The sequence below is a fragment of the Trichinella spiralis genome (assembly GCF_000181795.1).
Source record: "Trichinella spiralis strain ISS 195 chromosome Unknown Scfld8, whole genome shotgun sequence".
In the NCBI taxonomy this organism is placed as follows: domain Eukaryota; kingdom Metazoa; phylum Nematoda; class Enoplea; order Trichinellida; family Trichinellidae; genus Trichinella; species Trichinella spiralis.
This window is the reverse complement of record NW_003526947.1, coordinates 1,064,033-1,088,512: the sequence shown is the minus strand read 5'-3', so window position 1 is coordinate 1,088,512 and position 24,480 is coordinate 1,064,033. Positions and strand designations below refer to the sequence as shown.

At 33.9% G+C, this 24,480-nt stretch overlaps 7 protein-coding genes across 7 annotated transcripts; 5 read left to right on the top strand and 2 right to left on the bottom strand.

Moving 5' to 3' along the window:
- Positions 1 to 2,460: 2,460 nt before the first annotated feature.
- On the top strand, positions 2,461 to 3,797 carry Tsp_10479 (conserved hypothetical protein). Its single transcript, XM_003372876.1, has 5 exons — positions 2,461 to 2,629; positions 2,706 to 2,803; positions 2,958 to 3,186; positions 3,305 to 3,420; positions 3,738 to 3,797. The coding sequence occupies exons 1-5, from the start codon at positions 2,461 to 2,463 to the stop codon at positions 3,795 to 3,797; spliced, it is 672 nt and encodes a 223-aa protein (XP_003372924.1).
- A 970-nt stretch (positions 3,798 to 4,767) lies between these two features.
- On the top strand, positions 4,768 to 5,570 carry Tsp_10478 (hypothetical protein). Its single transcript, XM_003372875.1, has 4 exons — positions 4,768 to 4,822; positions 5,062 to 5,146; positions 5,303 to 5,462; positions 5,508 to 5,570. The coding sequence occupies exons 1-4, from the start codon at positions 4,768 to 4,770 to the stop codon at positions 5,568 to 5,570; spliced, it is 363 nt and encodes a 120-aa protein (XP_003372923.1).
- A 5,700-nt stretch (positions 5,571 to 11,270) lies between these two features.
- Tsp_10477 (conserved hypothetical protein) lies at positions 11,271 to 13,080 on the top strand. Its single transcript, XM_003372874.1, has 9 exons — positions 11,271 to 11,591; positions 11,659 to 11,775; positions 11,853 to 11,953; positions 12,022 to 12,176; positions 12,220 to 12,351; positions 12,423 to 12,485; positions 12,585 to 12,689; positions 12,784 to 12,863; positions 12,976 to 13,080. Exons 1-9 carry the CDS (start codon positions 11,271 to 11,273, stop codon positions 13,078 to 13,080), a joined length of 1,179 nt encoding a protein of 392 aa, XP_003372922.1.
- Positions 13,081 to 14,885: 1,805 nt separating this feature from the next.
- Tsp_10476 (hypothetical protein) lies at positions 14,886 to 15,968 on the bottom strand. Its single transcript, XM_003372873.1, has 4 exons — positions 15,694 to 15,968; positions 15,289 to 15,360; positions 15,070 to 15,227; positions 14,886 to 15,016 (listed from the first exon to the last, which is right to left on the bottom strand). The coding sequence occupies exons 1-4, from the start codon at positions 15,966 to 15,968 to the stop codon at positions 14,886 to 14,888; spliced, it is 636 nt and encodes a 211-aa protein (XP_003372921.1).
- A 1,018-nt stretch (positions 15,969 to 16,986) lies between these two features.
- On the top strand, positions 16,987 to 18,820 carry Tsp_10475 (SNF7 family protein). Its single transcript, XM_003372872.1, has 7 exons — positions 16,987 to 17,014; positions 17,705 to 17,796; positions 17,877 to 18,020; positions 18,093 to 18,143; positions 18,235 to 18,337; positions 18,561 to 18,667; positions 18,731 to 18,820. The coding sequence occupies exons 1-7, from the start codon at positions 16,987 to 16,989 to the stop codon at positions 18,818 to 18,820; spliced, it is 615 nt and encodes a 204-aa protein (XP_003372920.1).
- Positions 18,821 to 20,083: 1,263 nt separating this feature from the next.
- On the top strand, positions 20,084 to 20,549 carry Tsp_10474 (hypothetical protein). Its single transcript, XM_003372871.1, has 2 exons — positions 20,084 to 20,137; positions 20,229 to 20,549. The coding sequence occupies exons 1-2, from the start codon at positions 20,084 to 20,086 to the stop codon at positions 20,547 to 20,549; spliced, it is 375 nt and encodes a 124-aa protein (XP_003372919.1).
- Positions 20,550 to 22,311: 1,762 nt separating this feature from the next.
- On the bottom strand, positions 22,312 to 23,395 carry Tsp_10473 (putative DM DNA binding domain protein). The gene is made up of 2 exons (XM_003372870.1): positions 23,268 to 23,395; positions 22,312 to 23,203 (listed from the first exon to the last, which is right to left on the bottom strand). Exons 1-2 carry the CDS (start codon positions 23,393 to 23,395, stop codon positions 22,312 to 22,314), a joined length of 1,020 nt encoding a protein of 339 aa, XP_003372918.1.
- Between the last annotated feature and the right edge of the window lie 1,085 nt (positions 23,396 to 24,480).

Genomic DNA, 24,480 nt, shown 5'->3' with positions numbered 1-24,480 from the left:
CGATTTGCACCATTTTTCCATTGGACATTTTCTACAAAATTGTCTGTTTTTCTCATTTTCGCCTATCAATAGAAAGCACCAGATGTTGAACTTTCAAAGCATGTGTTTGTTGTGCTTTGAAAACGGATCTTCATTTGTTGTCCTGTGCGCAAGTTGGCTTTGATTAGCCGCACTGTGTTGACGAAGATGTGACGCCATTTGCCGAGCGAATTTCAATTTGCTGAAAACAGATTGCGGACGTAAATAAAGAGTAAAATTTTGACGCAATCCACGGAAGTTGAAAAGTGTATATGCCAGTTCATTTTTCGGCAAACAATAAATTTCACCGATAATATTCATCGTTTGTAGAAATTTTCCCAGACGTTGAAAAAAGTGAAATTGATTTTAATAGACATAATTTTTCTTTTAATTTCCCATAATTGTTCGGGCTTTGAATTTCAATGAGCAGTCGGATAATATTTCAACGTTTTGAATGAGAAAAATCAAAATTTCACTTCCAACCCGAACTGAGCTTGTGGATGATGTTGAAATTCGGTTCTATTAGGATTTATTAAAATTTCCCAAAGCTGCTTCATGACTAGTGTGATAAACGCAAAAGTTGGTCGAATGTTGTCGAACGAACAAGCACACATAGATGATAATGAGAAAGAAAATGATAATAATAATAATACTTATTATTAATTTCTTCCATTCACTACTTGCAAATATTTTCATTCAACCATGCGAACTGCTCGTTCAATTGATTTCACTCTTGAAAAACCAACAAGCGGAAATAAAATTATTTATGCAACTAAAAAAATACTAATTTTTGTCATTTAATAAATAAAATGAGAATTTGATTTTAAAAGTGAAATTAAACTTCCTGAAATGAAACAATTGTTCGGTTATTTTTTCTTTTATTACATGACTCATTGGTTGTAAAACAAACAGCAAAGCTACAGTATAAAGTTGCGTACGATACAACACCTAGTAGTTGTACAGAATAATTTGCTTAATACTCGTACTGATGACTAAATTATTTGAATATTTATATTATGATTAATATGAAATAATAAACTTTTTTTTTTACTTCCGGATGATAGTATACGCTGTTTTGTAGCTTATTGAATGTCAAGTACGAAGCTACGTCGACAGAAGCTCAGCGTAGAAGCGCTGTCATATTACATTTTGTTTCGCCAGTGTGTGGCGGCTGTGCTCGTTTCAGACGCTGTTGTTGTTTCGACCGATCGGTGTGGACGATTCTGTTTTCGTGTGAGTATTTCGAAAGTCTTTTTCTTTTCTCCTTTTCAATGATCGATTCTTCTTTTACGTTTCCAAAGTCGACATTAGTCATTATTTGTTTGTTTGTTGTTTTGTTTTTGGAATTTCGGTAGCTGCGATTTCGCAGGACTTTGTCCCATAAGATGTTGAAATTTTGAGCAAAATTTCCCCGTGCATGCTTTTCAGAATAATACTTTCATCATTAAGCGAAACTCTTTCCACTTTTGTCATCATATTTGATCGGTCAATAACGTAAGAAATAGAGCAGTTTTCTTTGAAAATTATTCGCTATTTATATTACGTGTACTTTTTCTTCACTTTGCCTCTATATTTGTAAGTTTTTCAATTTATTTATTATCATATCATGATATCATTGTGAAGATATCATATTTGTCAGCGCGTGTAATAATAATGCATGAAAATGTATTTCTATGTAGATATATATTGTATATAAGTGCATGTTTCTTTGAAGTAGACAAATAAATGCGTGTTGATTGAACAGCATTGAAGGTACAGAGAGAAAAAGTTTGTAACTATACAGATATGAGTATATGGGATATTGATGTGTATACATGTATATCTGCGTGTATGTGTGTATGTGTGTGTGTGTGTGTGCGCGCGCGCGCGCGTGAGAGAGAAATTTTCCATGTGACGATTTTGATGAATTTTTCCTTTTCTTCTCATTTCTTAAACTTTGAGGGTGTTCTTGTTGTAATCAAGGGCTTCATGGGTGACAAGGACGTTGACGACAACGATACGTAGACACACGACAACAACTGCTGATATTTTGTGTGAGTCAGCTGACGACAAATAGCGCGGAAGTGTCACCGCCAAGCGCATCCCTCTCCCCCCCCCTCTATTACGTCAGAGAAAGAGTGAAGCGCGTGAAAACTGGGCGTTTGCTATGTGGCGGGCTTGAAAATTTGGCCGTAGCTTTCAGTTTTCTGATTTTAACAAATCACTGTCGAGACGTCGCGTCATTGTACACTATTTTTTTACTTTTATTTTTCACAATTCATTTTCTTTTTGTCAGTTCAATGTTGAATGTTGTGTAATTGAATAATTAATTAATTAATTAATTATTCCCATCGGTGGTATGAAAAATACGTTTGTAATGTATTTAAGAAGAGTAGAGAAGAGATAATAGGTGTTGTTTGGGTTAAGATTGAATAATTTTTATTTTCCGATTTTTCAGATGCTATGGAACAAGATATGAATCAGTCGACGCATCCAACGCTTTGTAAAAGTGGATGCGGTTTTTATGGTTCGGCTGCGACGGACGGCTTGTGCTCAAAATGTTTCAAAGAGTCATTGAAGCGACGTCAAGGCCAGCCAACGTGCAATGTGGTCAGCTCAGCGCCGTCGCCAGGTTTTTCCACATCCGCAAATCACTCACTCCACACTCGACTGTGAAATTGATGATCATGTTCCTACTGTAATTTTAGGTGTCAAAGTCGACGATGGGATGAAAAATGCTGGGGATGTTATGAACTTCAGTGGCCATTCCAAATTGACCGGCGCTACAGCTCCTGTACCGCAGGAAGTATGTAGTTGTGTTTTTTGTTTATTCTTATTTTTTATTTGGCTTCTTTGTCAAATTGTTGTATCCGGTTTGTTGTTGTTGTTGTTGTTGTTGATTGACTGAGTTGAATTAAAAGCGTGTTTGGTGTTTTAATTTGTTGTCAATTTAAATTCAGGAGCGCCCAGAAATGCCGGTTGATGTTGAAACGGTCGTCGATGCGATTGATGCCGCTGCCAACAAAGTGCTCGTCGTATCCGTTAGTTCGTCATCGTTGAACGGCAGTGGTGGTGGTGAAAAGAGCGGAGATAATAGCACTACCACCACCACCACCACCACTTCTGCAAAGCTTGAAGGCAAGAAATCGAATCGGTGTCTGGCATGCAAAAAGCGCGTCGGGTTGACTGGTATGAAGCATTGTTGATAATTTTGTTGTTGTTGTTGTTGTTGTCTATTTTTTGATTTTATTTATTTTCTTAAAAAAATGTGTGTTGTGTTGTTTGTTGAGGAAACGTGTGTTTGTAGGTTTCGAATGTCGTTGTGGTGGATTGTTTTGTGCCGTCCATCGATACACCGACATGCATGAATGCAATTTTGATTACAAAGCTATGGGAAAAGCTGAAATTCGTAAGAACAACCCAGTGATTCAAGGCGAAAAGATCAAGAAAATCTGATCAAATCGGTCAAATAATGATAATTATTATAATTCTAATAGTAATAATAATGGTGATAATAACAAAAATTAGTGATAACAGATAAATATGAAAAACTGTTCTTTGCAATTTTCTTTTTCTTTTATCTATTTCTCTTCTGCTTTTTCTTCTCATTCAGAAAAAGATTTAAAAAAAAAAGAAATTTTTTTTCTCCCTTTTCCTTCTTCCTACGTCCACATTTGCTTCACATTTAACATTGCACAATTTGTCATGTTTTTTTATTGTGTATCTTTTTTTCATCTAAGAAAACACCGATGATATACGCAGCAGCAGCAGCAACATGTATTCGCTTGCTGTATGTGTAAAGAAAGATTCTATTGGTGGTAACGTCGCCACTGAAAAAATATTTACCGATGTTATGAGAAAAATTCTTTTTTTTTTTCATCTTCTCTTTCCCCTCCCACTTCTCTCTCACTATCTTTTTTTTCTTTCCATTTTCTACTTTATCTATTTTTGTGTTTTTATTTCTTCTGTGATCTTGAATACCATGTCTTCTGTCTATCAGTTTAGGCAAGTTTGTTTTATTCACGTGATTTCCAGCCCGGGCGATGTGTTATTATTATTATTATTATTGCTATTATTATTATTACTATTATTATTATTATTATTATTCTTATTATTACTATTATTATTATTATTATTATTATCGTTATAGCCTGAAGCATGTGTGCGCTTGTCAATTATGATTAGGTGAAGATTTTTCACAGGCGTACCAGACAACGACGCTTTCTATTATAATACTCTGTTCTCTTTTTCTCTCTTTCTCTATCCCACCCCCTCTTTAAACATAAGATCACACAGCACGCACGTTTTGTTCATACAGTTTTGTTGAAAAAGAAAATGCAAAAAAAACAAACAAAATCATCAATTTTGTACTTTTTGCCATTTTTGTCTTTTTGCTAATGCTGATGGATAACAGCTACTATTATTTTTTTGGAAAAATCTTTTTATCTGTGCTTTCAGATGGTTGTAAGCTAAAAAGCATCAGTTTACAACGACGACGACGAACAAGCAAAAAGCTTCTAATGACGATCATATAAAAATACATCACCACTTTCCGAGTAAACGCCGCCCGACGTAATTGTTACATTTCCGCTATTCGCCCCACCCAACCAACGTTTTGTTTATTTTTCTTTTTCACTTTCAAATTCATTATTATAATAGTTAACTTTTAATTTTTACAATTATTTTTTTTATTTTTAGTTTTTTTTTTTTTTAATTTTAAATTTGCATCTACCAACTAAATAAACTACCACATAGAAGTATGCTGGGCTGATGACGACGATCGACCGACCAGTTTTGCCCGACCGTACACCACCGATGATCTCTAGTATATTGGTTTTAAAAAATTTCCGTTTTCCTCTTTTATTGTTGTTATTTTATTTCCGGATGAAGTAAAAATATTTTTAACAAAACTGACGGTGAATAAATTCAATCACTGGAATTGAGGTGAATTCAGTCCGAGCGAGATTTTCGTTCCTACTTTTTTTTTCAAATATTTTCTTATCACTCATATGCGTATGTTGTTTTTGAAATTATTTTTTTTTTAAATTAATATTATATTTGTAGTACGGGCTGCTGCATTCATTCACTGTGTGTGTGTGTGTGTGTGTGTGCCGGTCGGCTACGACATGAACAACAGCAACAGCAGGAGGTATATATACACGTATATGCTTTATTGTGTATAAAGAAAGAACAAATAAAACAGACCAATTATATAAATTGTGTTGTATAAAATTGATAATTTACTTTATTTTATTGTATTTTATGGATCGGATAATAAAATTAATGTATTGTCATTTGATGGCAGATTTTCTTCCTGTTACGAGTTCGACCGACGCGATGAATCACCGTTGCAACGCTTACGTCAGCAATATTGGACGACTAAGCAGACGGTGCGCACGAAGCTCGGCAAAAGGGAAGACGAGCATCTGATCGCATCGGATGCACAACTCGACGCTAAAATACAGGTCAAAAACCTCTTCTGACACTTTTTTTTGAAAAAAAATTTTCAGTTTTCTTCGTGTGTTTTTGGTTCAGTTTTATTTTTCAAATGGAGAGATATTTTAATTAATTAATTATTTATTTATTTATTTGTTGCGTGATTCAATTATTGAGAGAGAGAGAGAGAGAGAGAGAGAGAGAGAGAGAGAGAGAGAGAGAGAGAGAGAGAGAGAGAGAGAGAGAGAGTTTTCTTCCGGCTTGAATATTTCGATTTTAAAAGAAAAAAGAAAGCCGGAAAATGTAGGGGGAAAAATATCTTTTTTTTTATTCATCACTTTCTCTGTTTTTCTTTTTTTCTTTCTTTTCGACGACAAAAATGACACGTGGGCGTGACGAGTGGAATGTTCAAAACTAGGTGGAAAATTTTTTCAACTTCCATTCTTTGTATAAATTTTATTTATTTATTTATTTATATATATTTAAATCAATATTTGTCGAATTATTTCCCCATTCGAATTGTCAAGACGGAAAATAATCCACTACTCTTACTTCCTCCTCGAAATAGCTGGAGCGCCCCGTTCAACGACGCTGATCACGTTTTCCAATTGTTTTCTTTTTCTCGTTTTGACATTGATGCCTGTTCATCTTTTAAAAATTTTTTTACTCTACTGTACTTTACTGTAATATAATTTTTTGTCCTGTTTGTTCATATTCTGTTCCAACCAGTCGGAAAATTTATTCTATATCTGTTTTTTTTATTTTTTATTTTTTTAAATCAATTATTCATCGTTGTTTCTTTTCAAATTGATGCATCAATTTTTCCATTTCGGCTGAACATTATCGATCGTTGTGTTCCTATTTGTTGTTATTATTTTATGTTATTTTATTTTAATGAAAATGTATTTAATTTTCAAGTCAAGCGAATTGTTGTGAAAAAGTGTTGTATTATCGATGCGAAAGAGAGAAGAAAGTTCCCTTTTTCCAATAATTCAAATTCGAAAACACGATCACAAAAGGGTGTTGTGATCGAATTGCACTATTTGTTCACTTCATCGTCCAATTTCAAATAATTAATTAATTTTTTTTGTTTAAATTAAACTGATGAACTACGAGGATTCAATTAGTAGCGGGCAACAAACGGCGAACCAACTTCTCTGATACACGTGAATGTGAATGAAATTTTCAATAGTAGTAGTAGTAGTGATGGATGAAAATTGAATTTCTTTTTTTTTCTTTTATTTCTTTGAAAATTATTATTCACTTTTCTGATTTTACAATTCAACATTCAAAGAACGCCCAATTATACTGTGGGCTAAAATTCGATTCTTCTTTTGTTTCGGGCAGTGGTCGTTGGTCGTTTTTGATACGTGATATGACGCGAGACGTACACTTGCATTTTAATGTTCACATTTTTCCTTTACGTCAGTCATATTCGACCGAACACATAATACACACGTCATTTCTTTTCTCTAATTATTAATAACGTGATTATTTTTCTCTCGATTGTCAATTTGCATCTTTTTTCAAAAAAAAAAGAAAAAAGTATGACACTTTCTGTCTGGCACGCAAGCTCGTACTTACAGTAAGCCTGTTGTTTGTTTATATATTTATATTTTTTACGGTGTTTTTTTTGTCCTTCACCCTGGCACGGGTTGTAGAATCGAATTTGCATTTCCAATATTCCATTCAGACAACATCAATATTGTCGTCAATAAGCAACAGAAGTAGTGGTAGTAGCAATTTGCCAATTTACAAAAACGAACAGCAGCAGATCAATTTGTCGATTTTGTTCAATTAATTAACGTGATCTTTGAAATGGAACAAATTACGAACGCCGAGACAAATAATCGACGGGCGCACCTAATTTTTCCATCGATTTATCAATTGATATGAATATTGTTTACACGACTCACGCGTTTCACGTCGTCAAATCTCTACTACGTCCTGCAAGCATGCATGCATGCATGCACTTGGCCACGCCACCACGGATCGAACTTTCTTCTTATTCTACTTATTTTGATGGTCCAAATTTGTTGTCCATAGTATAATAGTAGAAAGACATGCACAAGCAATTCCATCTACCCACCCACAACACACACACACAACTTTCTTCTTTTAAAAAAACAAACAAACAAACAAATATTTTTCGCACATGTTGTTTGTTCTCAGTTGATCAATTTATTCAATTTTCTTTCAACAACTGTGTAACACTTTTGCTATTGGTAACATATTTGTAGAACAATGATAATAATAATAATAGAACGCAGCTGTTTTAATATTTAATATTCATAACTAGTCAATTGGTAATTCTTGATTTTCAATATATTTATATATTTGTTCACATGCTACTGTGTCATCTCTGTGTACACGATGTGTTTGTGTAAAAGTCTGACGTTTACACTGGAATGAAAATAATCGTCTTTTCACTGTTCAAGCAGTTATTTGTTTACATTGATAAAATTGTTTGAACAAAATTTCACATTTTGTAATTGAAATTGAAAAATAGCGCGCTACATTTAGAAAATTAATCATAGAAAAATTTTTGATAATTTTCATAATTGATTCTATCCCAATTTGATAATTGTATTTGCTGCTGCTTTTGTTAACACATCATCACGGGCTTGATTCTACTTTGACTAGTCGACTGGTTGACCAAATTAATAATTCCAATAGCCACTTTATTAATACTTCAGTGATGGGATTATTTTCTAATATTTTTATTCTTGTCAGACGTTGTCTGAATTGAAATTTAACCACACAACAACAAAAAAAAATTCATGTTTTTCTTTTTTTCAAAGTAAACTTTTAAAAATTCACCACTTTTTCAAAGTCCTACTGTAGATGTTAAATTATTGTAAAAGTGCAATAAGTTTGTTTTTATTTTTGGAGAAATTACTTGTTTTTATTTATTTATTTATTTTCCCACGTGCTTTACGAGCCCGGTGGTCATCAACAACAACAATAATAATAATATTTTTATGGTTGTGACCTTTGAGGAAGATGATCGTGATGGATACTGACTAGCTGGTGGTGGTGATGGAACAATTTTGAAAATCATTCAGGTCGGGTCAGGACGTCTGCGTGTGACGTTTGTACCGTGTCCCTCATTATTTGGATGCTTTATCGTTTACTGACCAGCTGGTGGTGGTGTCGTTATAAAGCTTTTGAAATGTTTCTCTTTTCTCTATCTCTGTCTCTGGTCACGTGTTATTTAAGCCAACTTTGGCTAAGGGTCATTATTCTAGCTTTGTCCTGGTAGTGCTTGTTTATTCTCCAATTCGTCATTCAAACTACTATTTCTCATACTGTCAACAGAACGCAAAGCTGGTAAAACAGACACAGATAGAGTGGAAGAAAACGAAAGACCATTTTCATCTCATCTTCAAACCATCGATCAGATTTTATTAATTTTTTTCATATGAATAACAAAAAATAAGTTTACAATTCAGAGGAGATATTTATGCGATAAATTTGTTCGAAAAGAGAGAAACGATTATCTGACAAACGATAAATAATTACTCTCTCTCTCTCTTTCTCTTTCTCTTTGAAGACCAATTTTCCACTTGGTTCGCACAAATAAATTTTATCGACTGACAAACTTGGGTCCAATTCGCGTCACGTGCCATGTTTCACTTCAAATCACCACGTGTATTCGAACTGTCCACGGTTCCACTTCCTGTCACCGTCTGGACTGATTTTATTGACCTGTTTTTTTTCCAATTTTTTTTCATTTCTTTTTTGTGATGCTCAAGCACAATTTTTTGAGTTCGTAATGAGAAAAACGAGGGAAAAAAAAAGAAATCTTTCCTCTTTCGAAATCTTCTACTTTAGAAAATTTCGATTCGTAAATTGTAAAATGAGGCCAATTGAATTGGAAATCGCTTTTTTTTCTTGCATTTTGTGACACAATTGTGAATTTGAAATACATTTTGGAAATTTTCAGGTTTACGATTCGGTAAAGCAGACATGCGAACGCTTGTTGCAGTGTATCGAACGCTATCAGGACTGTCTCTGCGGTAAGACTGTTTCTCTTTGAGCTCCACTGCGAAATCACTTTTCTACCTTTTTCAACTATTGAACCTGTGCATCATTTACATTACTGTGCATGAAATTTTCTAAATTAAAAGTGATAAAATGGATTAATTTGATGAATTTTTAATTATTTTTTTCATCTTCGAAATCAGTTACTATATTCCAAATTTATTAGTTTATGAAATTTGGTTTTTTCTTTTGTAAACCTTCTCTCGTCTCATTTACTCATTTTCAACATAACATTTAATTAATAGTACAACAAAAATATTCTTTTTTTTTGTAATATTCAGTTATTATTTTAACTAGAGAGACAGAGGGAACATTTTCAAATACAGCAAGCAGTTCAGTTTGTTCGATTCGATTATTCGAAATATATTCTCCCAATTGTCATAATAGAAATTTTCATCCAGCCTGTCTTTTATGCTCGTATAGCTGACGAGCGTTTTTCCATTTCACGAATTTGATTCAATTTCAATCGCGACTGTTCGCCGACGACAAAATCTATACAACAACTAACTGAATTTTACTAATGAAATGTTATACACAGAAATGCAAAAACAAAAATAGGACAATAAGAAATTCAAGAAAATGGACACATAAAACAATTAAATAGTCAGAATGCGCAATAATTGCGAATAATGATTTTTTTCTTTTTTGTTTTCACAGTGATTAATTTATAAGTTGTGCTATTTTGAATGCAACGTTGTCAATTGCGACGTAAAATTGATTGCATTACTTGCACGCTCAGCAACATGATTTGAGTCGTGAAAAAGTTTTTTTTTGAATTACTGTATTTTGTAATCTAGTCAACTGTTTTGTTTTTCTAAAAATTTATTATTATTCAACATGCGGTATAATTGTTGAACAAAAATGTAAAACTTGTGAGAGCTAAGTTGGATCGTGAAAGAAAATTAACCAATTCAAAAGGTGAAAAAATTAATTTTGTACATTTGTGAGTGGGTGTCTGGTTATTTTAATTGTTGTACGAAACTGGTGAAGCGTGTACTTTTTTTTCAAATGATACGTTTGTTCAATTTTTATTTATTTATTTATTTATTTATTTATTTTTAGATTTAGCTCAGACAGAAAATGCTCTGGGACGGTTTTTGAAACATGAAGGTAAAGCGGATCACACGCAGGCTGGGAAAATGATGGCTTCCGTTGGCCGTGCACAAAGTTACACTGCACAGCAAAGGTAACGCAAATCGGCCGTATCATAATTGATTGTTTACTTTTTTTTCCGGTTATTATTATTATTGAAAATTATGTTTTTTGATTGAAATTGTAAAGTTGAATGATAAATATTTTTTTTCATAATTGTTATTGTTGTTGTCGTTCACTACCAACGGACGGACGTAGTAGTTGAAAATAGGTTAACATCTTGATGCCGGTTCTACGCTCTTATTATTATTATTATTATCGTCGGACGACGATGAAACAATGTTCAAATGTATTTATTGGTGGTATTGTTGCTTTTTCGCTCTGATTCAACAGTGTAGAAAGAGCATTATTCTACAGTAATCACAAAAATCAACCGTAATAATAATAATAACAGTAAAATCGATAATTTTTTGAAAATGCAAAGAATTGAAATATTTCGTGAAAAAGAACAGGATAAACTTTTATTATTCTTTTGCTTGATTTTATTTTTTTTTCAATTTGTTTCAACGTGAAAATTTTCAACAGTAGCTATGTATGGGCAGATCGGTCGGTATAAGTGGGTGTGACATTTCATTACTGAAATTTATCCATTTATTGTGACAATTTATATGATTTTATTATTATAAATTAATTATAATTTAATGTCGTCGTTCAGATTAGCATTGCGAATTCCGTTGGCGAGATTGTTCGCCGATTTGGAAGTGTTCACAGAGAGGGCTGTGGCCGACTGCCATCGGACCGTCGAAGAAACTGAAACTACTCGCCAAAGATACCGGGGTTCGTTGATGTGGATGAACGACGTTTCTCAGCAGCTCGATCCGGATACTTTCAAACAATTGGAACAATTTCGAAAAGTCCAAGCCCAAGTGAAGCTGAACAAGCAACGTTTGGACGCTTGCAAGCTGAATTCCATGCAAAAAATCGACCTTCTCGTTGCCAGTCGTTGCAATCTATTTTCAAAAGTATTCACTCGGGGGATATTCCTTTAATTTATTTTATTCAATTTTATTAATTTATTGCTTTTTTCAGCTTTTGGTAAATTATCGAAATAGTTTTTTACGCTTCTGGGACAAAACATGCAACGCCCATTGTACAATTGCTGATTCGTTGAAAGGCTATCAGCATTATGAATTTACCATTTTAAAAGTTCGTATATGAAAAATATATATATATATATTGATTGTTTGGAAAAAAATTTTTTTTTCATTTTCAATTTCATTCAGGATCTGATGGAACCATGCCAAAAAGTTGCTGAAGTGATCAACAATGATCAGCGTCAACAAACAACCGATAACAATCATTTGACTGTAGTTGAATCAGACGAGTAATTTTCATGCAAATTATTTATATATCTATTCATTTATTTGTTTGTTTGTTTGTTTGTTTATTTAGTGCTCAAACTGAATTAACAGAATCACGGCAAAATCTTGTACAACAACAACAGTTGATTCGTACTGATAGTATTGAAAATTTATTTCGTGACAGTCCAGAGACGAGCAAATCTCCGGGTATGATGTTCACATCGTATGTTTTGCTTGAAATTGACGGTTTTTTTTCATCTTTGTTTGTTTGTTTGTTTGTTGGTATCAGATTTGGAATTGGAAATATTTGACGAAAAACTGAATTTGAACAAGAAAACCCAATGTGATCAAAGTTCGACCAAATCATCGTCAACTGTGGATCTGCTGCAGACGTTCTTGCTCTTGCCCAACTCTTGCAAAAGTGAACAATTATTATTATTATTAAAATTTTTTCAAAATTACGATTGTATCTTTTGATTATTCACTGTTTAGAAGAATTTGATGGCGACAGCATCACATTTGCAGATCAATGGTTGCGAACGTTCGGCTCTGGTGGTATTATATCGATTTTAATTTCATTCTAATTATCAAAAGTGTCGGTGTTTGTGTGTGTGTGTGTGTGTTTTATATTTTCTTTTTCATTTGATATTCTAGAAGATCAAACCGCAGCGAAAGATGATGATCCTTTGATTTCTTCATCCCAATTTTCCAATATGCCATCCGACTTGTTAGATCTTCATCTTACTCAAAATTTAAATCGTAAGCATTTTTAAATTTTTAATCGTTCTCTCTTTTACATTAAGTATAGAAACTTTAATGTTTAATATTTTTGTTTTCTTATAATCTAATTCAGCCGCCGCTGCTAGTGGAAACGATGGAAAACAGCAAGCAGAATTGAAGAAAACGTCTGACGCGGATGCAAGCGTCGGAAAGGTTACACACACATATATATATATATATATATATAATCTTTTCCCCTTTAATTATCTGTTGCTCATTTTTATTTGCATAAAGTCTCATCTTTGAATTGTGTGTATAATTTCAGAAAAACCCAACCCGTTGGCTAGATTTGTTCGCTGATTTAGATCCTATTCAAAGCTCCAAAGCAGCGGCACAGTCGAGCAGATATACCGAAGAAGGGGATTGTTGAAAATTTTCCTTTCAACTGTACACACCGAAATACACACGCGTTCTGCTTTTTCTTGAACTCTTCAATGTCCTCTTCTTTTTCTTCTTCTTCTTCTTCTTGTTCTTCTTGCATTTGTTGTTCACTTGTCACTTGAAACTTTTCAACTAACTTATTCAGATAATATAATTTTATTATACAAAATTATTGTATTAAAAAGAAAAAAAATGAAACCACGCTTCGCAGCGTATAAATATTTTCTCTTATTTTTGTGGTGTTCTGGAATGCTCAGTCAGCGGTTTTTTTTATATTTTGTTCATTTTTGTTGTGCCATTGTTCGATCGTTTTCTTGGTCATCTTATTCCTTTCTCACTGCATCGTCGACTTTTCTGTGTGCGTGATGTGGACTGGCTTGTTCGTTTATTTGGTGATGATTTGTTTGCGTTATGTGCCATTTTTCGGTTTCATTAGAAAATCAAACTCATTTTTATCGACAATAATATTTCTCAAGTCAACTCATAATTTCTAGTCTTTATAAGAAGAATTTATTATTTTCATTGTTTTCGATTTTTTCTGTCATCTTCTCTTTTCACTTCACTTTCATCTTTCGACAGGGTGTACGGTGAGGAACGTATTGATTGATTCTCAAGTTCTGTGCACAAATTTCACGACTATTTTCGAATCTGTTTGTTATGTTGGTATCAGAATTTATTCCATTAAAATTAAAAAGTCAATTCTATCTTACTTAAAAAAAAACGGGAAAAAATAATATTTAACAAAGTATTTTTGTTTTTGACAAATTTGATAAAATGAAAAGTTTCCACCCTCACGCCTAGAGCATGTCAACCGATAACAACACAACTGAATTGTTGGAAAACGTACGCTAATTGTAAAAATTATGAATAAATTTAATCAATCACACATGCCCAGGCGAAAAATCAGAACAAAAATAACAGACGTTTGTTCTATATATGTACTGATTGATATTGACAATGTGGAATTCCCTTCAATTCTAATATTCAAGTTTGTCGTATGGATTACTAAAAATGAAGCAATTTGATCATCAGCCGAATTGCCGTACAACAACAACAACAACAACAACAACAACAAGAGTACATAAATTTCTTTATTAGATATAATACAATAAACAACGAATCTGGCTGACACAGAAACAACGTCGCACGACGTGAAAATTGGACCCACCACGTGTTCTCGATCGATGAGCAGCTAATACGGTCTCAGCGTGTGAAAATCTCCAATCTCATCTCTGACGACGAGAGTAAGCGGCCGGTCGTTGAAGCAACAGTCTCCTTCACATAGAACAACAGTGCTTGGCTATTCTTCGTCCAGCAGTACCTTCCGCAGAGACTCCGCGATAAAGCAAACTAAGCGCTTGTGATTTCCACATCAACTACTCGTTACAGATGACGTAGATCTGAGGGTGGACTTTCAGTGGCTCGAAGTTGTCCGAATGGAAGACCTACGTCTGTTACGATGTCTCAAAAACGATGCCTAAAGTCTTGGCAGTCTCGTCATGTCGCTGTTTCCAATGACAAAAGCGAATCAAACATTGGTCAAACTCAATACACGCCTCATTGGAACGAATGCCAGGTGCATCGCAGGGGGCTACAGTCGACTATAATGATACATTGATCTGAAGGCTGAGGCCTCCTGCTCTTTGACAGGATGCTCTTCTTCTGTAGCAGCTTGGAACTCCGCCATGCATGAACAAGCTGCACCCATTTATCGTCCGGTGATTGTAGTTCATTCACATTCATTCTAATGCATTCTGATTCAGGTCTCTTAGTGCATATTCTTATGACCCTGGTTTATTTTCTTCGAAGCGGATCCACGGTATACCGCTTACCATCGAATTGCACTGCTTCTTTGAAGGTTTGTTTCAATTTCGATGAAGTTGCATTGTCTTCGACACTGTCCAGTATGTCAACTGATTCCAATTCTCAAAATTTCTTCATTGAGCTTTATTCATAGGAGTCTTCTGCCTTTACGTACTTTTGGCGGACTCTGGGTCAGGGATTTGCTTTCGCACATGATCCAATCTACAGTGGAATTCACTTGCAACGGTTGATTCTTCTTTCTTCATGACTCCTCCCAGTACAAAACCATAAGAATAATTTATTCCAATGAGGATACCGATCTTAGCAGACGTTCTAGGAATTTTTTCTGATAATTCCAGTTTATGGAAGTGTGTGCATTCTTCTCTTTATGGACATGCTTCCACTCCGGAGCAGATTGATGTGACAGCAATAGCTTCGATCATCTGAATGCTTTTTCCGGGATAGTCTTAATAAGATTAAATCTTTATATACTCGCCTAAATTTTTCATCACAACCAATGCCATTACGCCATAACTATGCAATCAGAAGCTATCCAATGAAAACTCGACATTTTTCCAACCAATAGGAATGCAACTCAAAAATTTTACCTATTAAGACTAAATCGCTTTTTTCTGTATTCGTAACTGCACTCGTTGGAGCTTCTTATGTTGTCTCATATTGCCGAACGTAGCCACAATAACATGTTCTGTCAGTCTGAATATCCCAAACTCATCGGCAACCTCCTTCCGTATGAAGGATCTTTGAGATTCATGATCGAGTATGCATAAGACCAAAGTACCTATTTCGTCGTTCCAGACTAACCATGCTTGCGCTTTCTGAAACAGGTGTGTTTTCTCTAGGTTTTTGCATTGACTCAACGTTAATCTGCTTCTTCTTCTTCGAAACAGGGAGCTTCGTTGGTGTGGTGATTTCATCATCATGGAGTAATGGTTGGTGGTAGTGTAACGAGCCGCTCTTTCGGGCGCACTCGTTCCTCATCCCAACTGGGCCATTAGCAGAGTCGTCGCTAGGCGACGAGCGTGTGTCGACCGGCGGGTTTCTCTGCGCGGTCATATCCTCCGCTTGGCTTCCGCCAGCTCGGCTCCTTTTTCATCCGAGTTCGCACATTCCCGGTAACACTTTCGCAATCAAAAGACAGGTAAATAGCACAGTGCTTATTACCAACTCCGATCAAGGACTGTCACCGATTCGTCACAGCAACATTCCAACACCAAGAACCACACACACTCGATCCTACCAACGCACTACCGTACTCCTCCTTCGATCTTCAAGTATATATCCGCTTACGGTATCGTTATTCTTCTTCCACTTCCTCGTCTGCACGAATACATTTGTTACATCAGTCCGCGTTCGCTAGAGTTTCCATTGCTGCACGTCTTCCTCATTTTACACGACTTTACGCTCTTCCCCAATAAAAATGTAAACTATGCAGGCTGAATCATACTAGCCCATCAACAACGCTGTAAAACAACAAACAATTCACCACCTGATACTGTACTTACTGAAAGTCAGGTTTTAATCAATTACAGAAACATGGTGTTCTGACGTTAACATATGTGATATGCATACATTTTTTTGGAATACGGTACTGTCTTCTTATAAAATATCCTTTGTACACGTATTCTTACTAAAACAAAACAAATATCAATTTTCAAGCAATTTCAAGCATTGCGAAAGCGTAAGCTAGCGTACAAAAATACGGTGGAATGAAACAAAATTCAAAACAATTGATTTAAAATCAGTTATTTATTTATTTAAGTTTTGTTAATACAAAAAACATTTCATATGTGAAATAAAATGCTTTTCAATATTATTTTCCGTTAGCGCGTGAAAAACACGAAGTCCGTAATTTGTCATTCAAGCAATCGATTATTGTCAATTGACGTACGGTATTTGACCTTGATTTTTTTATTTTACCAATGAATTTATTTTTATTGTTACATTTATCTGTGCCAACCGGTATTATTCTTTTTGATATAATAATTTGACCACTGTTAGTGACGACGACAATTGAGTTTATTTTAGAAAATACAATTTCAGCAGTTATTTGCATGTACTGGTTGTCGTAACAATGCCGTTTTTTCGAAAAACTGATACAGGTTAGCGTCTATTATTGATGTTTATTTTTTCATGTTTTATTTTTGTAATTATTCAGAGTTATAGTCATTCGGTTATTATATTGTTAATTTTAAATTGCCATTAATTTTTCATCTATTGTCTTCCTATTTTTTGTCTGTCTTCAACATTTGTGAACAGAGAAGCAAATCTTTCTTTCCAAACAAATTATCACAAAGCTGTCGTCTTTGTCATAAAATGGTTGCTTTCATCGTTTCTCTTAATAAAATGTTCGCATATTTTTGTATTAACGAGGCAATATGGCAGCGTTGACGCTGAATTTTTGCATTAGGGTCAAAGATATAAAAATTTTACGGCTTAAATTTCGCTCGTTAATTTGTTAGTTTTTTTTTACTTACAGTGAAGTTTCATTTAGCTTTTGTCCAACCAATCAATAATGCATCGAATACACATTAATAGTGACGTTGTTGTGGTGAATGTTTGTGCTTTTGTTTTTTCATTGACTGTTTTTGTGGATTTAAAGTGTATTTCTTTTCTTGGAAGTGTAACGTTGAAATTAAATGAAAGTACATTTTCCAAGCATTCAGTTTCTTTGACCGTATACTAGAATGATGATGATGGTCAGTTGATTGAAGCTGTTATTAGTTTGTAAAGTTTATTTTTCTTTCAATTATAGATTTTTTCACTTTTCGATTAATTTTTATTTGTTGTAGAAATTCTTCGAGACAGTCGACGCGTACTGCGACACGCTGAATGCGATTTGAAACGTGATCGTCGACATCTTGCACGCGAAGAGCATTTGCTGGTACGTGCTACTTGCTTTCTTTTTTAATTTGGTGAAGGGAAATTGTTCTATTATTTATTTATTTAAATTTGTTTTTTTAGCAAGAACAAATCAAACAAGCGGCGGCATGCAAAGATCAAGCTCTACTACAGGTGCTGTGCAAGCAGTTGGTCAAACTGAGAGAACAAAATGCACGATCTTGTCAGCTGAGTGCCAAATTGTCAGGCATGAATTCCGATACAAGAGTAATTAAATTTATTTAGCCATTTGTGCAGTGGTAATTTCTTTCTTTTTGAAAAATTTTCTTTTTCGATCAGTTGATCGTCTCCAACGCAAATGTGGCCAGCAGCATGAAAACTGCGGCTAAGGTATTGTTTATGTTTTTTGGTTTTTTTTATTTATTAGAGAATTTGCAATTTTGATTTTTAATGTTATTGGTTCATTTTTTTTTGCTTTAAGACTATGCATAAAGTTAACGACAGATTGCGTCCTTTGAAATTGGCTAAATCAGTGCAGAAATTTGATGCAACTTCAGCAAAAATGGAAATGACTGAAGAAATGAGTAAAAATTACATTTTACTTTTATTTTCAACAATAAATTATGAGTAATTTTTCCATTGTTTTGCATAAAATCTTCAAATGAGTTCTCATTTGTGTACAAAATTAAGACGTTTCTATTTATTTTTTCTAGTTCTATTTGCTGTGGAATGTATATATATAGATGAATAGATAGATTTAAAAATGTATATGTTTTTTTTCATTGTATAAGTTAAATTGTATTTCAGTTAGTGACACGTTGGATAATGTACTTGCCGAATCGGATGACGAATCGCAGGAGGCGTTAATCTTAGATCAAGTGTTGGACGAACTTGGAATTGAAACTGCTGCCAAGGTAGGAACAATTTTTTCAACTGCTAATTGGAATCAAGCATAAATTAATATTTTACCATTTTAGCTGCCTGCGGTGTACAACGATCGTAAAGCAGCTTGTACTTCGACGGTGAAAAGAAATCAACGTTCTGAATATGGAAAATTGCAGAAATAATTTTCCCAATAATACTTACGTCGTACAGTTTTGTTTGTTTGTAATTGGAGAAAATAGTTGATAAAGCAGTATGTGCTAATTGGAGATTTTATTTCGATAAATATGAACAGTATACTGAATGAAGTGGTTCATTGTTATTGTTGTTATTTTTATTCAAATATTCCACAAACGGTCAGCAGACAGGACAGTGGACAGAAAGAAAGAGTGAAGAAAACAATGGTAAGTTGAATGAGAATAATTTACAGAATAAATAATCACAATCAGTCAGTTCAGTTGAATTGACAATCTTTCAATGATTTAATTATCACGAAAATCGGCAAAGCATACATCATACGCGATGATACACACCTTCTTGATCGCTTGTTTTCCATTTCAAGTAGGCTTTTCGAAGTTTATCTTTTCAAGTAACCGGCTCTATTTACAGCCGTTGCTGCAAAGCTTTAAAATAAACAAAATTATTTGTTTATAAATTATTTCTCACCAATCATGGTAACATGGTTGTTGGAAATTACTGCTCGTACAAACAATTGCCGTTTCTGTTGACATTTTTTGTTAGCATTTCTGAAACCAATTGTCCGTAGTTTATAATAATATTATTGTTCATATTCACTAATTGCAAGCATTATTAGAGCGTTTTAGCCGTTACGTACCGATCGCCAGTGGACACTTACTAACACTTACACCTGTTACCAGTAGCTTGAATATTTGACGAACAGTATCCCTGTCGAACAGAGGGTACCCACTCTGTATGGTGAACATGATCATCGAGAGCAAATCAAACAATTATAAACGACTGAATTGGACATTTGTTTAAACTGCGCGCTTTTGTTTATTATGAAACCCACAATTTATATCCATTGTGAAAGCTTCAAAAATTTTCAACTCCTCTTCATGCTCTAACAATGCAAAACAATTTAATTCTTTAAAAGTTATTATATATATATAATTTGTTTAAAAATTTACAAAATTTTGTTTCATTCAATTATACAATTATTATATTATCAATAGATTATAAATAATTAATTGTACGATAATGATGGTCATTTAAAATGATTCGTTCAACATTGAAATATTTTAATTTGGTTTTTATTATTTTTCAATATATTTCTTTCTATTTCAATTGAACCTTTTATTGTATGTTTTCAGGGTTTTTCATTTGTTTTTTTTTCAAGTTGATATTTAAAATGAATATGAGAAAAAAGAGAAATTAATTTTTTTCCCCTAATTAATATTTTTATTTTATAAAAATAAGATTAAACAACAATGAGATTGTGCGTTGCAATTAGAGACAAAGGGAAAAGTGGAGGGCGGAGGGAAGTAGTTGTTCTATTGTTAAATGAATAAACAGCTGTTGTCAAAATCTCATCAGTGTTAACGTTCAGTGTTGAATAGTTTCGGTTAATTGAAGCTTCACTTCGACGCTGTATATGCCTGCGTGTTTGCATTAAAATTGCGCCCGTTTTTGCTGAGCACAAGGGAAAAAGTGCTGCGGGACACATTTATGCCGGCATGTTCAGCATTTTGGAAATCAAGTTGGAAAATATTCCAGACTGGAGAAGAGCCATTAGAAAGAAATGAACAGCACACAACTCTCTCATTAGTACGTCATCTCGGAGCAACAAGTGACGACGATAATGACAATTTGCACATTGAAGAAGAAGCAAGTGCAAGAATCCAGCATCTGCTTCGCAGACCTGCCTGTCAATATTCTAATGGACTGACACGTTGATGTTCATCATCAAGGCAACAATTATATACACGGATGTCTGGTGGCATATAATTTTTTTTCCACAGGGCTAACTGCAATTCATCAAAATCTGCTGCTGTTTTGATATTGTGTAAATTTCCCTTTCATTTGCATAAAACAATTTTTACTCTCATTACAAAATTCGTTACATTTATTTCAAATGAAAAAAATTTTTTTTCTTTAAAGATTTCTTTACTTTTTGTATTCTTTGCGTTTTTTTGTACAGAATAAACAAAATAATAATACAAAATTGAATATATATAAAAAAAGCCAATACAAGCAGATTCAATTGAAATTTCAATAATATTCCCCTCAACTTGATAATATATATATTTATTCATATCGAAATGACCAAAGTAAATATATTCAGAAGGTTGTTATCACCGTTAGTTATTATCATATTATTTGGACGGATTTTATCAAATTAAACAAAATTCTGTTTTCATAAGGTCGCAAATGGAATTATTTCAGAATTTTCATATCTATTTGGAATGATAAAAGCAAATAATTTGCATACACTAGTTGAGCATATCAATGGAAACATAATGTTGCATAATACTTTGTTTGCCTTGCACTTGTTGATCGCCTTTTTGTATAGCAAATACGCACTTTTCAATTTTCTGTTTCTGTGAAGAATAAAGGTAACAACGTTTATTATTCTATACAAGCAAACCGTCTCTCGTTCAATTTTCCATATTTACTTTTCAAAGTTTCACAATTTTCCCATGCATAATGAAATTTATTTTGTTTAAATAAAAAAATATAAATCACTAATTTGTCAAATTAAAAGTAATAACTTTGAGCACATGATACTTACTGCTGATAGTAAAAAAATACCCTATTTAGTCAGTTTTAGCCCTTTAACCTGACCTCACAGTTTGATTGATGATGTTCACAAGCAACTTGAAAATATTGTTTTTCCTCAGAAGTGTCTTCAAAATGGTGTTAATAGACAGCTGAAAGCATTGGTGATCAGTTGATTAATCTCTTCATCTCAGCTTATTTTGTAATCCTACATTTCAATTGTAAGTATAATTTGTTTTGTTAAATGTAGTGCTTTTCAAGTGTCATTTGTAATACAAGTTGACCTACTTTTTGTACTGCTTGCTCCGCACTGCTAAATAGTTATCCTAAATGCATGCTGTTTCGAATGCCCGGAAGTGGGGCCAAATATTGGCCTGTTATTACTTTCAAGTTTACTCAGTAGGATTTACCAGTATTTGTACATTGTTTAAATGATCTAATATGTTTTAACACCATGCCAAGTTCGTGAATAGTAATCCTGTAAAACTTGTGGTACCACAGTACTCAGAGTGTGTTTTCACATCGATGGGTCTTTAATTATAAGGTTAGGCTTTCTTTACTCTTCAGCCACTAACAGTTAACATTTGTTTGAATGAAATCCGTACAATTTGCATATTTCAAATATGCAATTATCACTGTTAAGATTGGAAATATTTCATTCATTTCATGCATGTAGAAAACGGAAATATATATATGTATATCATTATGTAAATCCAGATTTAGTGAGCATTGAAAAAGATAGCTAATAAAGTTATTCTTACAGGGTATTGAAGTGAATTAAAAATAAAAATAAATAGTTCATCTTGAGTCTAGAGTAACCGCGGCATTTATATGTGTATATACATACACATACACACACACACACACACACACACATATATATATATATATATATACATAGCGAGAGAAAGAAAGAACGATGATTTTACTTTTGCACGAACTAAAGCTCAGCTGCAACGGTAGAGGATGCAGATGAGTTATCAGACTTGACAGTAACTTCAGGCATACGCAATACAGCTGCATTCATTAATCCGTTTGGAAGCAGCTGAGTGTCAAAATTAACATACATAGGTTGAGAACGCATTGTCTGCTGATGAATCATTGGCACAGTGAACGATGTAGGAGCATTTGGGGTTGCAGTACTGGGAATGTGCATAAATGGTGGAGTCGGTTTCATTGGACATAACGCTGAACGGTACAATAGATTCGATTCTAAAATTCCACTCAAATAATTTGCAGTTGGATTCCACGGAGCAGGCAAAATATGACACCCAACGTTACGGCCCGCTGCCATAGGAGCAAATGCGGAAAACGAAGGTGCCAATGATCTGCATGATTCATCTTCTTTGATTATCTTCGGATCGAGTTGCACAACTTGATTCGAATTTGGCCATAATTTTGATTTTTCAGCCAAAAAATGTTCGATTACTTTAACAATATCTCCATTGAAATTTACCAACGCAATATCAATTGTTTCTCTATGTTGATCGGGGAAAAGTCGTGTGAGAATTTCGGTATGATTTTGCCTACTTGCTCGAAATTCTGTCATTGCTTGATGGGGAGTTGATGGTGACGAAATATCTTTAGATGACTTGTCGGCATTAATCTTCACTGAATCATCTTCTGTACTTGGTTCTGCAGTTTCCTGGGAAGAAAATTTTCCCCACACCGGTCCAGGTGGTAAGAATGTCAAACCTTGAGTTTCTCCAGCTACTGTTCTTAATCCAAGCGCAATTGCATCCTCTGCAGCCTGTTGTCGCTTCAAGCTCACCTGAGCTGCCATCACGCGTTGCCTTTCAGCTATCAAACTGCATCTTATGCAAATACAATCTCTATACAATGACAAAGTGTTTTTTGAATACTAAAACAGTAAATATTATTTTCCCTGTAGCTTACTTGTACTTGCAATGGCGTTTATGACCTTTCAGCCATGATACCATACCGTGATTTCTACATCTAGCGCATTTGGGACGTCGAACTCCTCTTTCAACTTGTGCATAGGCAAGTACGTTAGCTGCGTTCATTGTCAGCGTCAGCAGAATGAATACAACATTCCTGACCGATCTCACTCACTGTGTAATGTATTCGCTGCTGATTGGCCAAATGGCTAATTCGCAAAGCTGATTTGTTTATTTCGGCTACGTCACTGATTAATGAAAATGTCAAGTATCAATGTGCATTTTGCGCGCTCAAAGCCAGGGCACTTTCTCCGGCCAAAGAATTAACCTTGTAACATTGTGTTAATCTGAGATAAACTATGAACGTTTTAAGAAAACATGTGCTAAACTTTAGAATTCGCGTAAAAAGAATGAAAAGTAATAAACAGCTCAGGGGCAAATGGAAGGATGTGGAAAAACGAAAATCACTCGAATCAAACTTGTGCTCATCACAAATTAATAGCTGAAAATGAAACATGCATTCTTTTTCAGAAACGTTTAGATAACTTGGAGTGTTTTTCATAAATGAAAGTATTCATTTGCTTGAAAACGTTCAACTGCAAACGTTTCTTGTTCTAGATAATTTAACAAATGAATCACATCAGTATTGAGTATTTAACAGGCATAAAATTTAGCAACATTCCATGTTCATATTCATCTTGGACTATTTATTAGATGAAATTCTTTGTCATATGTCACTTTTATTTCAAATTTCAAAAATGTTCACCAGGACAGTGCTTTCAATTTTACTTGTTTGACATTGCAAACACAACTTCCAGAATTTTTCCCTTTTTTGAATCAAGTATTACAAAAGTAGTGCTAATTAAGGCATATCTTTGAAGCAACACTTTGCGATTATGAAATGAAATTAACAGGCGTTAAAAGATCCCATCTCAACACGGCATATACTGCAATTATTGTTCATTGCAACTAATTGCTAATTGAGCAAAACTTCTTCCCTGTCTCATAATGTGAGAAATGTTTTCATTAATCAAAATAATTCTATATAAATGGCATTTAAATTTTGTTGATATGTAAAATTTGTTCTAACATAATTATGTTTATTTTTGGAAAGAAATAATATTCCATTCATAATTTCAAATGATTCAAGAATTACAACCGCATTTTTCTTCTATCACCAAGTGCTTGTGCTTTTCTTTAGACATATGCCA